This window comes from Ranitomeya variabilis, chromosome 7 (assembly GCF_051348905.1).
Source record: "Ranitomeya variabilis isolate aRanVar5 chromosome 7, aRanVar5.hap1, whole genome shotgun sequence".
In the NCBI taxonomy this organism is placed as follows: domain Eukaryota; kingdom Metazoa; phylum Chordata; class Amphibia; order Anura; family Dendrobatidae; genus Ranitomeya; species Ranitomeya variabilis.
This window is the reverse complement of record NC_135238.1, coordinates 2,504,128-2,525,474: the sequence shown is the minus strand read 5'-3', so window position 1 is coordinate 2,525,474 and position 21,347 is coordinate 2,504,128. Positions and strand designations below refer to the sequence as shown.

Genomic DNA, 21,347 nt, shown 5'->3' with positions numbered 1-21,347 from the left:
CGATGGTGGTGATGTAGGGGGCAGGGAGGATGGTGGGGTTGATGTGTGGCAGGGAGGACGATGGTGGTGATCGGGCTATTGAGAATGATACAGACGATGGGGTGCAGTGGTAATTATCCTCTTTGGGTATCCTACCCGTTTTCGCTGGTTTGGATCCCAGACCTGTAAGATATAGAACATATCATTCCAGCCCCTGAATACGTCTTATAAGGGGCTCGGCCCATTACACAATCATACCTTGAGGAAAGAAGCTGTTGGGGAACCCGGCACCTGTGGAGAGAGGGGGCACACTTAGTATAAAGGGCAGTGGGGCTTCATCATTACCAGGGACAGTATGGACACTGCCATGGGTGTCATGGGTCCCTGGACTCTGCTGCTGTCAATTTCTGGAGGTTCCCCTTTGCGCAGCGGCCGTTGCACAGGTGAGATGGAGCTTACCTGCTTTAGAAGGTTTCCCAATTCCACCTGAAATATAGAAAATATGAATGAAGATTGTATAACGACCACTAATGTTCGACACAGAGCCACAGGCAGCCAAGACCTCGTCCTCACCTTGTAGACCAGCAGCGTTCCCATAACCTGCAACACAATGCAGACAATTATTAAGGGGTACCAGGGCGCCACAGACCCCAAAATATACAACTAGGTCCCTCAACATATATCAGACCATCCCCTCCTTACACGTTCCCCGTACATGACACCGTCATCCCCCCGTACAACCTCCACAGACATCAGACCATCAGCACCCAAAGACCATTAAGGTTCCTCATCCTCCTGAGCGCTGCCATCCTTATCCTGAATGGAGTCCTTACAAAAGAGTTTACGTACCAGCCTTCTGTGATTTTCCTATAAAACAATCACAGAGTTTGGGGTCACTAACCCTCACCCCATGCAGGTCTCCCACTTATCATGTTATGGGTTTGTGTACAGTAGATAACCACCATCTTGTGAAAAATATTTAGAATTGAGAGTCCTCAGTGGTTGATACCTTTTAATGGCTAACTGAAAAGATGGTAACAAATTACAGCTTTCGAGACTACACAGGTCTCTTCATCAGGTAAAGAATAACACAAAATCTGAAGAGTCACATACAGTGGGAAAAAAAAGTATTTATTCAGCCACCAGTTGTGCGAGTTCTCCCACTTATAAAGAGGAGAGGCCTGTAACTAACATCATAGGTCGACCACAACGATGAGAGTCACAATGAAAAAACAAATCCAGAAAATCACCTTGTCTGATTTGGAAGATTTGTTTTGCAAAATATGGTGGAAAATAAGTATTTGGTCAGAAACAAAATTTCATCTCAATACTTTGTAATCTATCCTTTGTTGGCAATGACAGAGGTCAAACGTTTTCTGTAAGTCTTCACAAGGTTGCCACACACTGTTGGTGGTATGTTGGTCCATTCCTCCATGCAGATCTCTTCTAGAGCAGTGATGTTTTGGGCCTGTCGCTGGGCAACACGGACTTTCACCTCCCTCCAAAGGTTTTCTATGGGGTTGAGATCTGGAGACTGGTTAGTCCACTCCAGGACCCTCATATGCTTCTTACGAAGCCTCGCCTTCGTTGCCCTGGCGGTGTGCTTGGGATCATAACATGCTGAAAGACCCAACCACGTTTCATCTTCAATGCCCTTGCTGATGGAAGGAGGTTTGCATTCAAAATCTCACGATACATGACCCCATTTATTATTTCATGTACACGGATCAGCCGTCCTGGTCCCTTTACAGAGAAACAGCCCCAAAGCATGATGTTGTCACCCCCATACTTCACAGTAGGTATGGTGTTCTTTGGATACAACTCAGCATTCTGTCTCCTCCAAACACAATGAGTTTTGTTTCTACCAAACAGTTCTACTTTGGTTTCTTCAGACCATACGACCTTCTCCCAATACTCTTCTGGATAATCAAAATGCTCTCTAGCAAGCTTCAGACAGGCATGGACATATACTGGCTTAAGCAAGTGGGACACGTCTGGCACTGCAGGATCTGAATCCCTGGTGGCGTAGTGTGTTACTGATGGTAGCCTTTGTTACGGTGGTCCCAGCTCTATGCAGGTCATTCACTAGGTCCCCCCGCGTGGTTCTGGGATTTTTGCTCACCATTCTTGTGATAATTTTGACCCCTCGGGGTGAGATCTTGCATGGAGCCCCAGATCGAGGGAGATTATCAGTGGTCTTGTATGTCTTACATTTTCTAATTATTGCTCCCACAGTTGATTTCATGACACCAAGCTGGTTGGCTATTGCAGATTCAGTCTTCCCAGCCTGGTGCAGGGCTACTGGTGTCCTTCCACAGCTCTTTGGTCTTCACCATAGTAGAGTTTGGAGTGTGACTGAGGTTGTGGACAGGAGTCTTTTATACTGATAACAAGTTCAAACAGGTGCCATTACTACAGGTAATGAGTGGAGGACAGAGGAGCCTCTTAAAGAAGAAGTTACAGGTCTGTGAGAGCCAGGAATTTTGCTTGTTTTTAGATGACCAAATACTTATTTTCCACCATAATTTGCAAAATAAATCTCCCAAATCAGACAAGGTGATTTTCTGGATTTGTTTTCTCATTGTGACTCTCATAGTTGTGGTCTACCTATGATGTCAGTTACAGGCCGCTCTCATATTTTTAAGTGCGAGAACTCGCACAACTGGTGGCTGACTATATACTTTTTTTGTGACTCTTCAGATTTTGTGTTATGCTTTGTCTGATGAGAACTGAATAGTCTCGAAAGGTGCAATTTGTTACCATCTTTTCATTTAGCCATTAATATACACAACACAGCACGGGAATAATGCAATAGATAAGACAAGTGATGCGAAAGAGAACGATCATCATGGGAGAGGGAGAAACAATTGTGGCCGTAAATATTGGAACAGTTCATAGATAAGGAGGATGGAAGTTTTATTGTCCTGTGATTGAGGCCTGGTTCATGGTCCTGACGCCACCACAAGGTCTGAGGAGCACATTCCTTGGTTGATGTAGAAAGACATAAATCCATGTGACACATTCATTCCTGCACTGAGACAGTCACAGGTTGTCATCAGTTTATACTCACAGACTATTCTGTCTCTCTGAGATTTGAAATTACCCTTTAATACAAGTAATCTCATGTCCATGGGGCTGTGATCATGGAGACAGAAATGTTTGGCCACAGGTAGATCCATTCTTTTTTCTCTTATTGTGTGGTGGTGAGAGTTCATCCTTGTTCTCAGTTTCTGCCCTGTCTCCCCCACATACAGACCCCCAGTTGGACATTTAGTACATATAATTAGGTACACCACATTAGAAGTGACGCAGCTGAAGGTCCCTGGGATCTTGTAGTCCTGATGTGAGTTGGGGATCTTTATCTTGTCCGTGGTCATTATAAATGGACAGGTTTTACATTTTTTCTGGTTGCAGGTTCCTGCAGCTGTTGGAGAGGACAGGGAGCTTCTGACAATGATGCTTCTTAGATTTGGGGGCTGCCTAAAACACAGTAGTGGGGGGTCTGGAAAAATGGATTGTAATCGGCATCTTTTTGTAGTAAAGGTTGTAGTTTCCGTGCAGCTCCCCTTAGCGCCTCCAGATTTGGATTGTAGGTGACTACTAGAGGCACCCGGTTATTTTCTTCCTTAGCTTTGTTATGTAGCAGGTGATTCCTTGATATTCTGGTGGCTCTTGTAATCTGGTTTTCAATCGTTCTTGTATGGTCGCCCTGTATCAGAAGACAATCGACCGACCAACATACCTTAAATGGGTGTCACGATCCATTTTTTGATTCATGGCAGCTCTAGTTCCACTATGATTTAAATGAAGCTTTTTTCCATTCAGGAGCAGCGGGGGTTAACTTCAGTTTCTCTGGCTGGCAGTCTGTTGTACCTGCAGAGCTGCTGGATCAGATGATGTGGGTGGTGACCACTCCCGCCATCCTTTAAATGGTCTCCTGATGCATCAGCTGACTGTCAGTGATAGAGCAATCTACAATGGCCATACCTGGAGGAAGGAGCTCGCTGGCTGCTGTGGTGTATCAGCTGGTTTCGTGAGTTTGTTATCCTGGTGCCTTTATTCTGCTGTGCAGTGCTTTGCAGCAGAGGAAGTTGTAAAGCTAAGTTGTGGTATTGCCCCATCTGTCTCATGTTTGTCACTGTCCCCTGTATTGTACTATCTGCAGTGTTGAGGCTAGCGACCCCTTGCCAGCCAGTGCACTAGCCAGCGCAGTGTGAGGTGACAGCAAGGGACAAGGTAACTGATGGCAGTGGGGGGAAAGGACCCACTTAGGGCGTTAGGGGAGTGCAGGGTCAGGTTTGAGCAGGAGGTGACCATTCCCCATTTCCCTATTGATAGGGCCTTCCTCACCCCTTTACCATCCCATTGTATTGAATGGATGTGCCTGTGGCCAAACATTTCTGTCTCCCTGATCACAGCGCCATGGACATGAAATTACTTGTATTAAAAGGCAACTTCAAGTCTCAGAGAGACAGAAGAGTCTGGGAATATAAACTGATGATGACCTTTGACACACTGAGTGCAGGAATGAATGTGTCGCATGGATTTATGTCTTTCTACGTAAACTAAGAAATCTGCTCCTTAGACCTTGTGGAGGCATCAGGACCATGAACCAGACCTAAATCACAGGACAATAAAACTTTCACACTCCTGATCTATGAACTGATGATGATAGTTCTGCTTCACGTCACTTGTCTTATCTATTGCATTATTCCGGTGTCCTGTTGTGTATAAATATCTGACTCTTCAGGTTTTATGTTATTCTATGACTGAGGAGACCTGAGATGTCTTGAAAGCTTAAATTTGTTACCATCTTTTCAGTCAGACATTAAAAGGTATCAACCACTGAGGACTCTCAATTCTAAATATTTTGCCATCTACTGGCTAACACGGTGCAAAGATATATATATACGGTATATCTTTCCTGCACCCTCTTGTGGACATAGTGTGCATCACACTGTATGGTACAACGTGGGATCCCAGGTAGGAGCATCCTGTACTCAGGGTTCATGGTTCATCAGCCCTGCAGTATAAGCCAACATGTACCTTGCTGCTGGAGATTGCTGGGGTATGCGCCGTATCCATTTCTGTAGCCTGAAAGAAGAAAACTGAATTACAAAGAAATCTAAATGGTGAAAGAGGAAAGGAAGAGTGGTGAAAGGACAAAGAGGAAGAGGAGGATGCAGAAGGACAAGGAGGAAGAGGAGAAGGATGGAAAAGGAGGAGGGGAAAGATTTATAAAGACAAGGAGGAGGAAGATGGAGAGACAAGGAGCAGGAAGAGGAGGATGACGGCTAAGGACAAGGAGGAGGAGGATGCAGACAGGCAAGGATGATTAAGAGGATGAGGATGACTGAGCAGGACAAGGAGCAGAAAGAGGAGAAGAGGTTGGAGACTGACAATGAGGAAGAATAGATGGGAGGATGGATAAGGACGAGGAGGCAGAGAATGATGGAGACAGACAAGGAGGAAAAGGATGAGGATGATGGAGAAGGACAAGGAGCAGGAAGATGAGAGGATGGAAACAGAGAAGGAGGGAGAGTAAGAATGAGGATGAGTGATACGGACAAGATGGAGGAGGAGGATGGAGACTAACAAGGAGGAAGGATGGAGAAGGATAAGGAGAAGAACAGAGAAGGACAAGGAAGAGGATGAGGAGGAAGTGGAGGGAGATGGAGAAGGACAAACAACAGGAAGAGAAGGATGATTAAGAAAGATAACGAGCAGGAAGAGGAAGGAGGATGATTGAGAAGGACCAGCAGAGGTGCTCAGGAGGAGGATACAACAGAGGGAACATGAAGGATGAGAATCTGATAGGACATCTACCTCCTGGAGCAGCATTCAGATAATTTCCAGCTCCATAACCTGTGGAAAGGAGAAGATGTGAGGCACAGAATAATGTGGCTACATCAGGAGAAACTATTGTTCATTGACCATTGTTATCTCAGTCTGAAATATTTTTGTGTGATTTGTAGGCAGAAAGGACTACAATCCTTATAGTAAAACTGTAGGCCACCGTTTGCTGTGGAGACACAGGAGGAGCGGACATATAGGGTCTTCTAGGCTCCTGTCTATGGAGGATGCACAGCTCACCTGCTTTGGACGGTTTTGTCCCATAACCTGAAATAAAGAGACATTCAAGTTTAGGGCTCCGGTCCCTGTAATGGTTCCTTCATCTCCAGCATCTTATTAAACATGAGCCACTCTCCCTGTCCCAGTCCTGATCTCTTGATCCCTCGATCTCACTCATTCCTGATTATTTCTCATCTCCTGTTTCCAGATCTACCTATTCATGATTGTGTGACGCCCCAGGGTCCTGGTTGTCACAGTGGCATTGCTTTCCTCATGGGGAGAGTGATGTCACGCTTGGAAGCGATGAAGGATCTCTTTCATCAGGTAACCACAAACATACAACATGTTCACACTCCAGGCCAGAAGGGGGAGCTCTGATCCAGCTTGCGGGTGTCTCCCCTATATAAATATTCTGGTCTGGAGGGAAAGTCAGTCTGAGAGTCAGTTCCTGTCAGACAGAGAGGAGAGAGAGCAGTCAGAAGGACTGAAGGTGCCATGCAGCCAGAGTTGCTGCAGCTCCTGGACAGAGAGAACGAAAAACACATTGTTGATAGCGTGCAGGAGAGCAAAGCACAGGAAAGTAACAACTGGGGTGAATAGCTGCGACTGGGCTACAGAGCGCAGATTCCAGGGCCGGAAGACTGAGGTTGTGTCGGACTCTAGGAAGCACAGCAGAAACCGGCAGGACAGCTGGATTACACGTAACTTGTCCGCCCTAATACCCAGGAGACACAATGGCGCATAGAGCCCGGGTCATGATAGAGACCCTGTAAAAAAGCTTGAGCCACCTGTCATACGGGTTAGAGTCCCACCTTTATGGAGGACAGAGAGAACTGTGAGGACATTGACAGATGCCACAGGCAGTAAGGGACTACACCAAAGCACTGGTAGGAAGGCTTCTAACTCCACCTGGTAAAGGGGACTCTGAACTCGCTTCCAAGCCGGCCGGACCCTGCCTGTACCTGTGATCTGGTACCCTGGACTGCGGATGCCTGAAATCTTCAGTAAACCAGGTAAAGAGACTGCCTGTGTCCTCCGTTTCTTTCTACACTACCCACCATCTCCAGCTACACACCGGGAGCCCTGGGGACCTAACTTCACCTGTGGGAAGTTATACCATCTAGCTGCCGTAACATTACCCCAGAGGACCCCTTTAAGCAGTGTCGGTCCCCACTGACCGAATAACACAGGTGGCGTCACGAACACACACTTTATTCAAAATCCCTTTAAGGACATTCCATTTTACTTCGGCGCCCAGGGCCACGGACTGGTCGCTGCCACCGTGACATCCCCTTTAAGTACCGGACCCGGTACAGAGTACCCCATGGCCCTGGCGGGTGACTCAATTGTTCCTGATCCTGGTCATTTGTGAGCCCTGAGTTCTCAATCATTTCATATTTCCTGATTTTTATCCTTATCTCTCAATTCCCGATCACTCTGAGAAATGCTGGGATTATAACTGTTCAAGAATCAATCAGTTTATTACAAATTATTCCTGATCCCTTAGTTTTCAATTCCATATTTGTTCTCAAATCTGATCCTTAACTTAATGATCCCCTTATTCTAAATTCTCCTGGGCCTGAGGGCTGCTGATGGCCCTGTGTCTGGTGCCACCAGGGGCAAGAACAACACCTGTACCTTGCTGCTGTAGGTTACTGGGGTACAGGCCAGCACCATTGTTGTAACCTACAGAGAGGAGCAGAGGAACAGTCAGGAAGAGACACAGCAAAGCAATACAATCATACAATGGGGAGAGAATAATTTCTGAAGATACCAGCTTGGGCTCCAAACTGAGGGTAGTTCCCAGCTCCATATCCTGAAGATAGAGAAAAATAACCATAAATGCAAAAAAAGCAGCAGACAAATCACAACCAACATAAAGGATGTCTCACAATGCACCAAAAAAGAGCAAGTGGTAAGAGAGAGGATGCGTAACGATGGATATGGAAAAACACAGAATGGACTGAGGAGGCTTCGGAAAAAAAATACCAAACAAAGTAAGGGAGTTCACAGAGAGAAAAAAAAATGGAAAAAGCAGAGACATCTCAGACTGGAAAGTAGGAGCAGAGACCAAAAACTGGAAGGTAGGAGAACAGGGACCTCAAACTAGAAGGAAGGGGCAGAGAGACCACCAACTGGAAGGACGGAGCAGAGAGACCACAAACTGGAAGGAAGGAGCAGAGAAACCACCAACTGGAAGGAAGGAGCAGAGAGACCACAAACTGGAAGGAAGGAAGGAGCAGAGAGCCCAGAAACTGGAAGGAAGGAAGGAGCAGAGAGACCACAAACTGAAAGGAAGGAGCAGAGACCACAAACTGTAAGGAAGGAGCGAGGAGACCACAAACTGGAAGGAAGGAGGAGAGAGACCACAAACTGGAAGGAAGGAGCGAGGAGACCACAAACTGGAAGGAAGGAGCAGAGAAACCACCAACTGGAAGGAAGGAGCAGAGAGACCACAAACTGGAAGGAAGGAAGGAGCAGAGAGCCCAGAAACTGGAAGGAAGGAAGGAGCAGAGAGACCACAAACTTAAAGGAAGGAAGGAGCAGAGAGCCCAGAAACTGTAAGGAAGGAGCGAGGAGACCACAAACTGGAAGGAAGGAGGAGAGAGACCACAAACTGGAAGGAAGGAGCGAGGAGACCACAAACTGGAAGGAAGGAGCAGAGAGACCACAAACTGGAAGGAAGGAGCAGAGAGACCACAAACTGGAAGGAAGGAGCAGAGAGACCACAAACTGGAAGGAAGGAGCAGAGAGACCACAAACTGGAAGGAAGGAGCAGAGAGACCACAAACTGGAAGGAAGGAGCAGAGAGACCACAAACTGGAAGGAAGGAGCAGAGAAACTACAAAATGTTTGGGGCTGACCTGCTTGCTCGCCGTACTGTGGGTAGTTCCCGGTTCCGTAGCCTAGAGACATAAGACCGAGAGTGTTGATGAAACGTGGACAGGGGGCTTTCAGGTGGCGGTCCAATGGTGGGGGGGCATTCGTTACCTGTCTGGGCCCCAATCTGGGGATAGTTTCCGGCTCCAAATCCTGAAGAATACAAGAGGAATGATGAACGTTTAGGAAAAAATATGATAAAGGCACTCGGACCGAATCTGCCGCATGAGACCCAGGGGCACTTTATATATATGAGGGCCCCATCATCACTGTGGCCCCTGATATCACGTGAAAGAAAGACATACCCATAATAATGGAGAATTCCTACCTGACTTGGGGGGCTTCCCTCCATAACCTAAAAGCAAGAATTACAGAGTTATCCAAAACTTGTGACCCCCGCTGAGTGTAGCTAGGACTAGTGTACCCCGGTGTATCTGGGCACTTGGTAGATTTGGGGGCTCTCCGGTGCCCCGTTCTGCAGCCCCCCGGTGTATGCAGCACATACCTTGCTGGGCGATGTTACTCGGATACCCGGCTGCTCCATTCCTGTATCCTGCAGAAAGGAGGAGTGATGTGAGACGGGACCGCAATGGCAGGTAGTGGGCACAAAGCAGCTGGGGGGAGAATATGGGCATCCCACTGATGGCAGCTGGCACTCTATTGTCCTCTGGTGTCTGCTGTACCAATCCTATTATCTGCAGGTGATAGGCGTTCGCACAGTCTGGCGCTTCACCACAGTATTACAGGGGAGCCTCATATGGACCCCTATATATTGCGGGATGGGCTGTTGGCTGATAGCCCCATAACCCCTAGCAGCCTCCTCTGACCGGAGCCCTGTGGTATTGGGGCTCAGTGGAGTGTTGGGGGAACTACAATCCCCCCAAATGTCTAGAGTAGATAATCGGGGACACGGAGGTCTTACCTCCAACGTTTGGATATCCTCCCGCTCCATAACCTGAGGGAGACAAGAGAAGTCATGGGGGCCGAGCAATGAAGGTGATATGGAGAAACGAGGCGGGGCAATGGCAATATGGGGGGACCACATGCTAATATGGAGGGGTGTGAGAAGTGTATGGGGTGCACAGAGTGCAAGATCATGTGGGAGGTGCGGATTGTTAGTGGACAGGGAACACGAGAAGGATGGATTAGTGAGGTACATAACTAGTGGGGGCAGAGTGGGGAAGGGGAAGATTATTAGCACAGGCCAGTATGGGGGGCATAGAGAGCAGGAGGGGCAGATTATTAGCACAGGCCAGTGTGGGGGGCATAGAGAGGAGGGCGGGCAGATTATTAGCACAGGCCAGTGTGGGGGGCATAGAGAGGAGGGCGGGCAGATTATTAGCATGGATCATTATGGGGGGCATAGAGAGGAGGGCGGGCAGATTATTAGCACAGGCCAGTATGGGGGGCATAGAGAGGAGGGCGGGCAGATTATTAGCATGGGCCATTATGGGGGGCAGAGTGGGGAAGGGGAAGATTATTAGCACAGGCCAGTATGGGGGGCATAGAGAGGAGGGCGGGCAGATTATTAGCACAGGCCAGTGTGGGGGGCATAGAGAGCAGGAGGGGCAGATTATTAGCACAGGCCAGTGTGGGGGGCATAGAGAGGAGGAGGGGCAGATTATTAGCACAGGCCAGTATGGGGGGCATAGAGAGGAGGAGGGGCAGATTATTAGCACAGGCCAGTATGGGGGGCATAGAGAGGAGGGCGGGCAGATTATTAGCACAGGCCAGTGTGGGGGGCATAGAGAGGAGGGCGGGCAGATTATTAGCATGGATCATTATGGGGGGCATAGAGAGGAGGGCGGGCAGATTATTAGCACAGGCCAGTATGGGGGGCATAGAGAGGAGGGCGGGCAGATTATTAGCATGGGCCAGTGTGGGGGGCATAGAGAGGAGGGCGGGCAGATTATTAGCATGGATCATTATGGGGGGCATAGAGAGGAGGGCGGGCAGATTATTAGCACAGGCCAGTATGGGGGGCATAGAGAGGAGGGCGGGCAGATTATTAGCACAGGCCAGTGTGGGGGGCATAGAGAGGAGGGCGGGCAGATTATTAGCATGGATCATTATGGGGGGCATAGAGAGGAGGGCGGGCAGATTATTAGCATGGGCCATTATGGGGGGCATAGAGAGGAGGACGGGCAGATTATTAGCACAGGCCAGTATGGGGGGCATAGAGAGGAGGACGGGCAGATTATTAGCATGGATCATTATGGGGGGCACAGAGAGGAGGACGGGCAGATTATTAGCATGGATCATTATGGCGGTGCACAGTGGGGAAGGAGCAGATTATTACCACAGGCCAGTATGGGGGGCATAGAGAGGAGGACGGGCAGATTATTAGCATGGATCATTATGGGGGGCACAGTAGGGAAGGAGCAGATTATTAGCACAGGCCAGTGTGGGTGGGTGCAGAGAGCAGGAGGGGCAGATTATTAGCATGGATCATTATGGGGGGCATAGAGAGGAGGACGGGCAGATTATTAGCATGGGCCATTATGGGGGGCACAGTAGGGAAGGAGCAGATTATTAGCACAGGCCAGTGTGGGGGGCATAGAGAGGAGGACGGGCAGATTATTAGCATGGATCATTATGGGGGTGCACAGTGGGGAAGGAGCAGATTATTAGCACAGGCCAGTGTGGGGGGCATAGAGAGGAGGACGGGCAGATTATTAGCATGGGCCATTATGGGGGGCACAGTAGGGAAGGAGCAGATTATTAGCACAGGCCAGTGTGGGGGGCATAGAGAGGAGGACGGGCAGATTATTAGCATGGGCCATTATGGGGGGCACAGTGGGGAAGGAGCAGATTATTAGCACAGGCCAGTGTGGGGGGCATAGAGAGCAGGAGGGGCAGATTATTAGCATGGATCATTATGGGGGGCACAGTGGGGAAGGAGCAGATTATTAGCACAGGCCAGTGTGGGGGGCATAGAGAGGAGGACGGGCAGATTATTAGCATGGATCATTATGGGGGGCACAGTGGGGAAGGAGCAGATTATTAGCACAGGCCAGTATGGGGGGCATAGAGAGCAGGAGGGGCAGATTATTAGCATGGATCATTATGGGGGGCACAGTGGGGAAGGAGCAGATTATTAGCACAGGCCAGTGTGGGGGGCATATAGAGCAGGAGGGGCAGATTATTAGCATGGATCATTATGGGGGGCACAGTGGGGAAGGAGCAGATTATTAGCACAGGCCAGTATGGGGGGCATAGAGAGCAGGAGGGGCAGATTATTAGCATGGATCATTATGGGGGGCACAGTGGGGAAGGAGCAGATTATTAGCACAGGCCAGTGTGGGGGGCATAGAGAGGAGGACGGGCAGATTATTAGCATGGATCATTATGGGGGGCACAGTGGGGAAGGAGCAGATTATTAGCACAGGCCAGTGTGGGGGGCATAGAGAGGAGGACGGGCAGATTATTAGCATGGATCATTATGGCGGTGCACAGTGGGGAAGGAGCAGATTATTAGCACAGGCCAGTGTGGGGGGCATAGAGAGGAGGACGGTCAGATTATTAGCATGGATCATTATGGCGGTGCACAGTGGGGAAGGAGCAGATTATTAGCACAGGCCAGTATGGGGGGCATAGAGAGCAGGAGGGGCAGATTATTAGCATGGATCATTATGGGGGGCACAGTGGGGAAGGAGCAGATTATTAGCACAGGCCAGTGTGGGGGGCATAGAGAGGAGGACGGGCAGATTATTAGCATGGATCATTATGGGGGGCACAGTGGGGAAGGAGCAGATTATTAGCACAGGCCAGTGTGGGGGGCATAGAGAGGAGGACGGGCAGATTATTAGCATGGATCATTATGGCGGTGCACAGTGGGGAAGGAGCAGATTATTAGCACAGGCCAGTGTGGGGGGCATAGAGAGCAGGAGGGGCAGATTATTAGCATGGATCATTATGGGGGGCACAGTGGGGAAGGAGCAGATTATTAGCACAGGCCAGTGTGGGGGGCATAGAGAGGAGGACGGGCAGATTATTAGCATGGATCATTATGGGGGGCACAGTAGGGAAGGAGCAGATTATTAGCACAGGCCAGTGTGGGGGGCATAGAGAGCAGGAGGGGCAGATTATTAGCATGGATCATTATGGGGGGCACAGTGGGGAAGGAGCAGATTATTAGCACAGGCCAGTGTGGGGGGCATAGAGAGCAGGAGGGGCAGATTATTAGCATGGATCATTATGGGGGGCACAGTGGGGAAGGAGCAGATTATTAGCACAGGCCAGTATGGGGGGCATAGAGAGGAGGACGGTCAGATTATTAGCATGGATCATTATGGGGGGCACAGTGGGGAAGGAGCAGATTATTAGCACAGGCCAGTATGGGGGGCATAGAGAGGAGGACGGTCAGATTATTAGCATGGATCATTATGGGGGGCACAGTGGGGAAGGAGCAGATTATTAGCACAGGCCAGTGTGGGGGGCATAGAGAGGGGGACGGGCAGATTATTAGCATGGATCATTATGGGGGGCACAGTGGGGAAGGAGCAGATTATTAGCACAGGCCAGTGTGGGGGGCATAGAGAGCAGGAGGGGCAGATTATTAGCATGGATCATTATGGGGGGCACAGTAGGGAAGGAGCAGATTATTAGCACAGGCCAGTGTGGGGGGCATAGAGAGCAGGAGGGGCAGATTATTAGCATGGATCATTATGGGGGGCACAGTGGGGAAGGAGCAGATTATTAGCACAGGCCAGTATGGGGGGCATAGAGAGGAGGACGGGCAGATTATTAGCATGGATCATTATGGGGGGCACAGTGGGGAAGGAGCAGATTATTAGCACAGGCCAGTGTGGGGGGCATAGAGAGGAGGACGGGCATATTATTAGCATGGATCATTATGGGGGGCACAGTAGGGAAGGAGCAGATTATTAGCACAGGCCAGTGTGGGGGGCATAGAGAGCAGGAGGGGCAGATTATTAGCATGGATCATTATGGGTGGCACAGTGGGGAAGGAGCAGATTATTAGCACAGGCCAGTGTGGGGGGCATAGAGAGGAGGACGGGCAGATTATTAGCATGGGCCATTATGGGGGGCACAGTGGGGAAGGAGCAGATTATTAGCACAGGCCAGTGTGGGGGGCATAGAGAGCAGGAGGGGCAGATTATTAGCATGGATCATTATGGGGGGCACAGTGGGGAAGGAGCAGATTATTAGCACAGGCCAGTATGGGGGGCATAGAGAGGAGGACGGGCAGATTATTAGCATGGATCATTATGGGGGGCACAGTGGGGAAGGAGCAGATTATTAGCACAGGCCAGTGTGGGGGGCATAGAGAGGAGGACGGGCAGATTATTAGCATGGATCATTATGGGGGGCACAGTGGGGAAGGAGCAGATTATTAGCACAGGCCAGTGTGGGGGGCATAGAGAGGAGGACGGGCAGATTATTAGCATGGATCATTATGGGGGGCACAGTGGGGAAGGAGCAGATTATTAGCACAGGCCAGTATGGGGGGCATAGAGAGGAGGACGGGCAGATTATTAGCATGGATCATTATGGGGGGCACAGTAGGGAAGGAGCAGATTATTAGCACAGGCCAGTGTGGGTGGGTGCAGAGAAGGGGATAGGCAGATTATTAGAGTGGGCAGTTGCTGAGGGGTGCAGAGTGGGTAGGGGCAGATTAGTAGCACACAGCATTGTTTGTTGGGGGGCGCAGAGAGGGTGGAGTGGCCATCATGGTACAGTCTTATTAGTTTGGGGTACCATACGGATACCTGCTTTTGATGGTTTTGCTCCTATTCCTACAACAGAACAATATAGATAAATACATGTAGACGCTGATTCCACATCACACGCACAACACGATCTTAGAGGACCCCTCATTAGACATTTGAGGGGTACCCTTCATAAACTGCTGTAAACCCTGCAAGCCTCAGGACAGGTACGGGGCAATGCCTTCTTACCTTGTGCCAGAACATTACCCGGATAATTTCCATAACCTGAAAAACAATTATCATCGTGAAGGGAATGACGGAGCATTAGCCTCATACTCCTCCATGTACCCCAACTCCATCCTCTCCGGGATTCCTGAAGGAAACCCACGTAGGACCATATCAGTTGTCAGTATTTGGCATCTCTGTGCTGGTCCTCCTGAGGTCCCGACTTTTTAACATTTGGGATTCTTGGCATGTTCATACACACTATTCAGCAGCCCGGCTTTACCCGCCCAGAATGCCTGGCGAGGGTGTACATATCCTAACATTAATCCTGAGGTTGGGGTCCAGTTCTGGGTTGTGTGAATATTTACAGGACACCCCCTTCACAGGCAAAGGAGAAATCCAGAGAAAGAATATGACTTCAAACCTACAAGAATAGGGAGGCGAGGGTTTTCGAGGTGCTGGGTCTTCTTATTGCAGAGTGTGGGTGCTAGCTTGTACAAATGGTCCCATTTTGAGCATAACTTTACAATCCCATTAATCTATCTACCCCCTGAATCTGACTGCATTGATTTAACCCTATGGAAGATTGTGAAGAAGTGACTGTTCATAGAGGACAGAACCAGCAAAGGTCCATGATGATGGTTCCAGCATTGAGAGCAAGTCCTACCTGGCTTTTGCTTTGAAGGAAACTGTCCTAAACCTGGAGGCAAGAGAAGGAATCAGAGATGTAAAACATGAACATGAAGGAAGGCAGATATACTAAGAGGTAAGGACAGAAGATGTATGGAAAGAAGGTTAAAAGAATTAAAGAAAACTTTTCAGATGTGAGAGAAAAAGGAAACAAAATGTGAAAAAAAAAATATATATATACTGTATATATATATGCACAAGACACGAGAGGCAAGGACAGAAGTAGTCTGAGGAGGACACAAGATGTACAAGAAAAGCACAATTGTGTGAGGAGAAGGGGCAAAAGACGTGTGAGGAGAATGGACACAAGATGTGTGAGGAGAATGGACACAAGACATGTGAGGAGAATGGACCAAGACATAAGAGGACACAAGACGTGTGAGGAGAATGGACACGAGTCGTGTGAGGAGAAGGGACACAAGACGTGTGAGTAGAATGGACCAAGACGTGTGAGGAGAATGGACACAAGACGTGTGAGGAGAATGGACACAAGACGTGTGAGGAGAATGGACACAAGACGTGTGAGGAGAATGGACACAAGACGTGTGAGGAGAATGGACACAAGACGTGTGAGGAGAATGGACCAAGACATAAGAGGACACAAGACGTGTGAGGAGAATGGACACAAGACGTGTGAGGAGAATGGACACAAGATGTGTGAGGAGAATGGACACAAGACATGTGAGGAGAATGGACCAAGACATAAGAGGACACAAGACGTGTGAGGAGAATGGACACGAGTCGTGTGAGGAGAAGGGACACAAGACGTGTGAGTAGAATGGACCAAGACGTGTGAGGAGAATGGACACAAGACGTGTGAGGAGAATGGACACAAGACGTGTGAGGAGAATGGACACAAGACGTGTGAGGAGAATGGACACAAGACGTGTGAGGAGAATGGACACAAGACGTGTGAGGAGAATGGACCAAGACATAAGAGGACACAAGACGTGTGAGGAGAATGGACCAAGACATAAGAGGACACAAGACGTGTGAGGAGAATGGACACAAGACGTGTGAGGAGAATGGACCAAGACATAAGAGGACACAAGACGTGTGAGGAGAATGGACCAAGACATAAGAGGACACAAGACGTGTGAGGAGAATGGACACAAGATGTGTGAGGAGAAGGGACACAAGATGTGTGAGGAGAAGGGACACAAGACGTGTGAGGAGAATGGACACAAGACGTGTGAGGAGAATGGACACAAGACGTGTGAGGAGAATGGACCAAGACATAAGAGGACACAAGACGTGTGAGGAGAATGGACACAAGACGTGTGAGGAGAATGGACCAAGACATAAGAGGACACAAGACGTGTGAGGAGAATGGACACGAGTCATGTGAGGAGAAGGGACACAAGACGTGTGAGTAGAATGGACCAAGACATAAGAGGACACAAGACGTGTGAGGAGAATGGATGCAAGATGTGTGAGGAGAATGGACACAAGATATGTGAAAAGTAGAGCAGAAGATGTGTGGGGAGAATGGACACAAGACAGGAGTGAAAATGACAGGAGATAAAAGAGGGGAATTGAAGGCACATGAGTAAAAATAGATAGAGATCCGTTCCAGACCACAAGACATGTAGACTGCATCACTCACCCAACCTTCCAGACTTCTGTCCCAAAAGTCCATATCCATTTTGAAGACCTGATAGAAGCCAAAATCAGTGATTGCGACATCATAACTGCGAAACCTCTGTAATTCAGCATACACTTACCTGCAGATCCCTGTTGGAATCCCTGAGAGGGGTACTGAGAGTATTTCCCTGAGGACATAAATATTCAGAGAAATGATGAAAAACTAAGGCAAGGGCCCATGAATTACACCAACTGACGGAGTAATTGGAAGGGATGCGTGGTAACTGCGAAGGATGGGTGGCAGCTGCAAGGGACGAGTGGCAAATGCAAGGGATGGGTGGTAGCTGCAAGGGACGGGCAGCAGCTGCGAGGGACGGGCGGCAGCTGCGATGGACGGGCGGCAAATGCGAGGAACAGGCGGCAAATGCAAGGAACGGGCGGCAAATGCGAGGGATGGGTGGTAGCTGCGAGGGACAGGCGGTAACTGTGGAACAGACGTTACAAGCTAGTGGTCAGTAGACCCTGGATGAATTGACTATAGGCACATTGTGAGCCCTGGAGAACAGTGGTCTATACCTACCTCCAGCTTTTGATCCCAGTGGTCCTAGTTGTTGTGACCCAGCTCCTTAAGAGATAAAGTAGAAGTCAGTGTCTGCCGGAGCGCACAGTGGGTCAGTGGTTAGTGCTGGTTATCTGAGTGTATTGAGGAGTGTGCGCATGTAGTAGTTGTATTTTGTGGTCTATGTATATTTTATATGTGTATGTACATTGTTTACATGTATGTGTGTTTTGTGTTGTGTGTACATTTATATGTGAGTCATGTACAAGGGCTTCTCACAAAATTACAATATCATCAAAAAGTGAATCTCATTGAGTCATTACACACAGAGTGATCTATTTCACGTGTTTATTTCTGTTAATGTTGATGATTACGGCTTACAGCCAATGAAAACCCAAAAGTCATTATCTCAGTAAATTAGAATACTTTATAATACCAGCGGGAAAAATAATTGTAAAATCTGAAATGTTCCCTACTGAAATGTCTGTTCAGTAAATGCCCTCAGTACTTGGTCCTTTTGCATCAATTACTGCATCAATGCGGCGTGGCATGGAGGCGATCAGCCTGTGGCACTGCTGAGGGGTTATGGAAGCCCAGGTTACTTTGATGGCAGCCTTCAGCTCGTCTGCATTGCTGGGTCTGGTGTCTCATCTTCCTCTTGACAATACTCCATAGATTCTCTATACGGTTAAGGTCAGGAGAGTTTGCTGCCAATCAAGCCCAGTGATACTGTTGTTTTTACATAAGGTATTGGTACTTTTGGCAGCATGGACCGGGGCCAAGTCCTGCTGGAGAACGACATTTCCATCTCCAAAAAACTTGTCGGCAGAGGGAAGCATGAAGTGCTCTACAATGTCCTGGTAAACGGTTGCCCCTCCTTGTGGAGTGTGTCAGTGACGCCTTCTGGACATCTGTCAGGTCTGCAGTCTTCCCCATGATTGTGGAGCTACTGAAACAGACTATGGGACCTTTATAAACACTTAGGAGCCTTTGCAGGTGATTATTGTTAATTATTCTAATTTACTGAGATAATGACTTTTGGGTTTTCATTGGCTGTAAGCCATAATCATCAACATTAACAGAAATAAACATGTGAAATAGATCACTCTGTGTGTAATGACTCTATAGAATGTATGAGTTTCACTTTTTGTATTGAAGAACTAAATAAATTCACTTTTTTGGTGATATTCTAATTTTGTGAGACGCACTTGCACCTGTGTGGTGGTGACATATGTGTACATGTCTGTGTATTGTCTGTACTTGTAAGTGTGAATATTGTGTAGGGTGTGTAATCTGGGAAGAAGAAAATGACCACCTGACGACCTGGGTGTCAGTCTGGGGGGATACATGGGTGTGAGGTGGGGGATTTATGGGTGTCAGTCTGAGGGGATACAGTGGGGAAAAAAGGATTCAGTCAGCCACCAATTGTACAAGTTCTCCCACTTATAAAGATGAGAGAGGCCTGTAATTGACATCATAGGTCGACCACAACGTTGAGAGTCACAATGAGAAAACAGATCCAGAAAATCACCTTGTCTGATTTGGGAAGATTTATTCTGCAAATTATGGTGGAAAATAAGAATTTGGTCATTGGTCATCTCAATATTTTGTTATATCTCCTTTGTTGGCAATGACAGAGGTCAAACGTTTTCTGTAAGTCTTCACAAGGTTGCCACACACTGTTGTTGGTATGTTGGCCCATTCCTCCATGCAGATCTCCTCTAGAGCAGTGATGTTTTGGGCCTGTCGCTGGGCAACACGGACTTTCAACTCCCTCCAAAGGTTTTCTATAGGGTTGAGATCTGGAGACTGGCTAGGCCACTCCAGGACCTTCATATGCTTCTTACGAAGCCACTCCTTCGTTGCCCTGGCAGTGTGCTTGGGATCATTATCATGCTGAAAGACCCAACCACATTTCATCTTCAATGCCTTTGTTGATTTTGCACTCAAAATCTCACAATAGATGGCCCCATTCATTCTTTCATGTACATGGATCAGTCGTCCTGGTCACTTTGCAGATTGCCACCACCATGCTTCACAGTAGGCATGGTGTTCTTTGGATGCAACTCAGCATTCTGTCTCCTCCAAACACGATGAGTTGTGTTTCTACCAAACAGTTCCAGTTTGGTTTCATCAGACCATAGGACATTCTCCCAATACTCTTCTGGATAATCCAAATGCTCTCTAGCAAACTTCAGATGGGCCCGGACATGTACTGGCTTAAGCAGGGGGACACATCTGGCACTGCAGGATTTGAGTCCCTGGCGGCGTAGTGTGTTACTGATGATAGCCTTTGTTATCGTGGTCCCAGCTCTATGCAGGTCATTCACTAGGTCCCCCGCGTGGTTCTGGGATTTTTGCTCACTGTTCTTGTGATCATTTTGACCCCACGGGGTGAGATTTTGCATGCAGCCCCAGATCAAGGGAGATTATCAGTGGTCTTGTATGTCTTCCATTTTCTTATTATTGCTCCCACAGGTGATTTCATCACACCAAGCTGCTTGCTTATTGCAGATTCATAGTTACATAGTTATTAAGGTTGAAGGAAGACTTTAAGTCCATCTAGTTCAACCCATAGCCTAGCATGCCCTAACATGTTGATCCAGGGGAAGGCAGGGCTACAGTTTTGTTTCTGGTGCATGTTTTTAGGTGACCAAATGCTTATTTTCCAGCATAATTTGCAAATTAAATCTTGCCAAATCAGACAAGGTGATTTTCTTAATTTATTTTCTCATTTTGACTCTCATAGTTGTGGTCTATCGTTGTGGTGCATGAACGCCTTATAAAAGCTGAAGTTTTGGCAATTTGCTGGTCTAGAATATGTAGGTGTATATGACCATGAGGCCAAAAAGCAAGGACATTCACAACAATCTAAGAGAAGCAAAAGTGGTTGCCATCAGTCTGGGAAGTGAAACGGCCATTCATAGACAATCAGGTGTCCATCATTCTACAGTGAGAAAGATCATGCACAAGTGGAAAACATTCAGGACAACCGTCCGTCTTCCCAGTAATGGACGCCCTTGCAAAATCACCCCAAGATCAGAATGTGTAAAAACACCAAGAGCTACAGCTCAGACTCTAAAGGTCTCAATTTGCATGTTAAATGTTTACGTTCATGACAATTAGAGAGCGACTGAACAAGTATGGCTTGTTTGGAAGAGTTGCCAGGAGAAAGCCTCTTCTTTCCAAAAGGAGCATGGCAGCGCGACTAAGGATTGCAAGGTTGCATCTGAACAAACCACAAGACTTCAGTAAAATTGCCCTTGGGACAGATGTGGCCACATTGGAGATGATTGACCATAATGCTCTGCACCATGTTGGTGAAACCAAACCCAGAATATCAGCATAAACGCCTTATGCCAGCAGTCCACCATTTTGGTAGAGGGGTGAATTTGTCTTGTTTTGCAGCCACAAGACCAGGGTCCTTTGCAGTCACTGAGGTGACCATGAACTTCTCCGTTTACCAAGGTCTTTTAATGTGAGGCCATCTACCAGAATCTAAGGCTTGGCCGAAGCTGGGTCATGTAACAGGGCTCTCAAGCAACAAATCTACATCAGAATGGCTGACAAACAAGGAATTGTGATGCAATGGCCGAGTCACAGTCCAGACCTCAACCCAATGGAAATGCTGTGGTGGGACCTTATCAGAGCTGCCCAGAAATGATCGCTCACAAGCATCAAAGTTC

At 48.1% G+C, this 21,347-nt stretch overlaps 1 protein-coding gene across 3 annotated transcripts in view; it reads right to left on the bottom strand.

Moving 5' to 3' along the window:
• GREP1 (glycine rich extracellular protein 1) overlaps window positions 1-21,347 on the bottom strand; it is a 52,903-nt gene that overhangs the window by 19,833 nt on the left and 11,723 nt on the right. The window contains exons 3-23 of one of the 3 annotated variants that reach the window (XM_077273652.1): window positions 17,683-17,727; window positions 17,243-17,290; window positions 17,125-17,172; window positions 15,496-15,528; window positions 14,853-14,888; window positions 14,664-14,690; window positions 9,854-9,886; window positions 9,437-9,484; window positions 9,260-9,286; window positions 9,043-9,084; window positions 8,916-8,957; window positions 7,826-7,867; window positions 7,690-7,737; window positions 6,073-6,099; window positions 5,806-5,844; window positions 5,026-5,073; window positions 829-846; window positions 553-579; window positions 439-465; window positions 238-270; window positions 136-162 (exon numbers count right to left, since the gene is read on the bottom strand). In XM_077273652.1, the coding sequence (XP_077129767.1) occupies window positions 136-162; window positions 238-270; window positions 439-465; window positions 553-579; window positions 829-846; window positions 5,026-5,073; window positions 5,806-5,844; window positions 6,073-6,099; window positions 7,690-7,737; window positions 7,826-7,867; window positions 8,916-8,957; window positions 9,043-9,084; window positions 9,260-9,286; window positions 9,437-9,484; window positions 9,854-9,886; window positions 14,664-14,690; window positions 14,853-14,888; window positions 15,496-15,528; window positions 17,125-17,172; window positions 17,243-17,290; window positions 17,683-17,727 (765 nt within the window). The remainder of the gene's footprint in view (window positions 1-135; window positions 163-237; window positions 271-438; window positions 466-552; window positions 580-828; window positions 847-5,025; window positions 5,074-5,805; window positions 5,845-6,072; window positions 6,100-7,689; window positions 7,738-7,825; window positions 7,868-8,915; window positions 8,958-9,042; window positions 9,085-9,259; window positions 9,287-9,436; window positions 9,485-9,853; window positions 9,887-14,663; window positions 14,691-14,852; window positions 14,889-15,495; window positions 15,529-17,124; window positions 17,173-17,242; window positions 17,291-17,682; window positions 17,728-21,347) is intronic. The other 2 variants (XM_077273653.1, XM_077273654.1) reach the window with 2 other exon arrangements.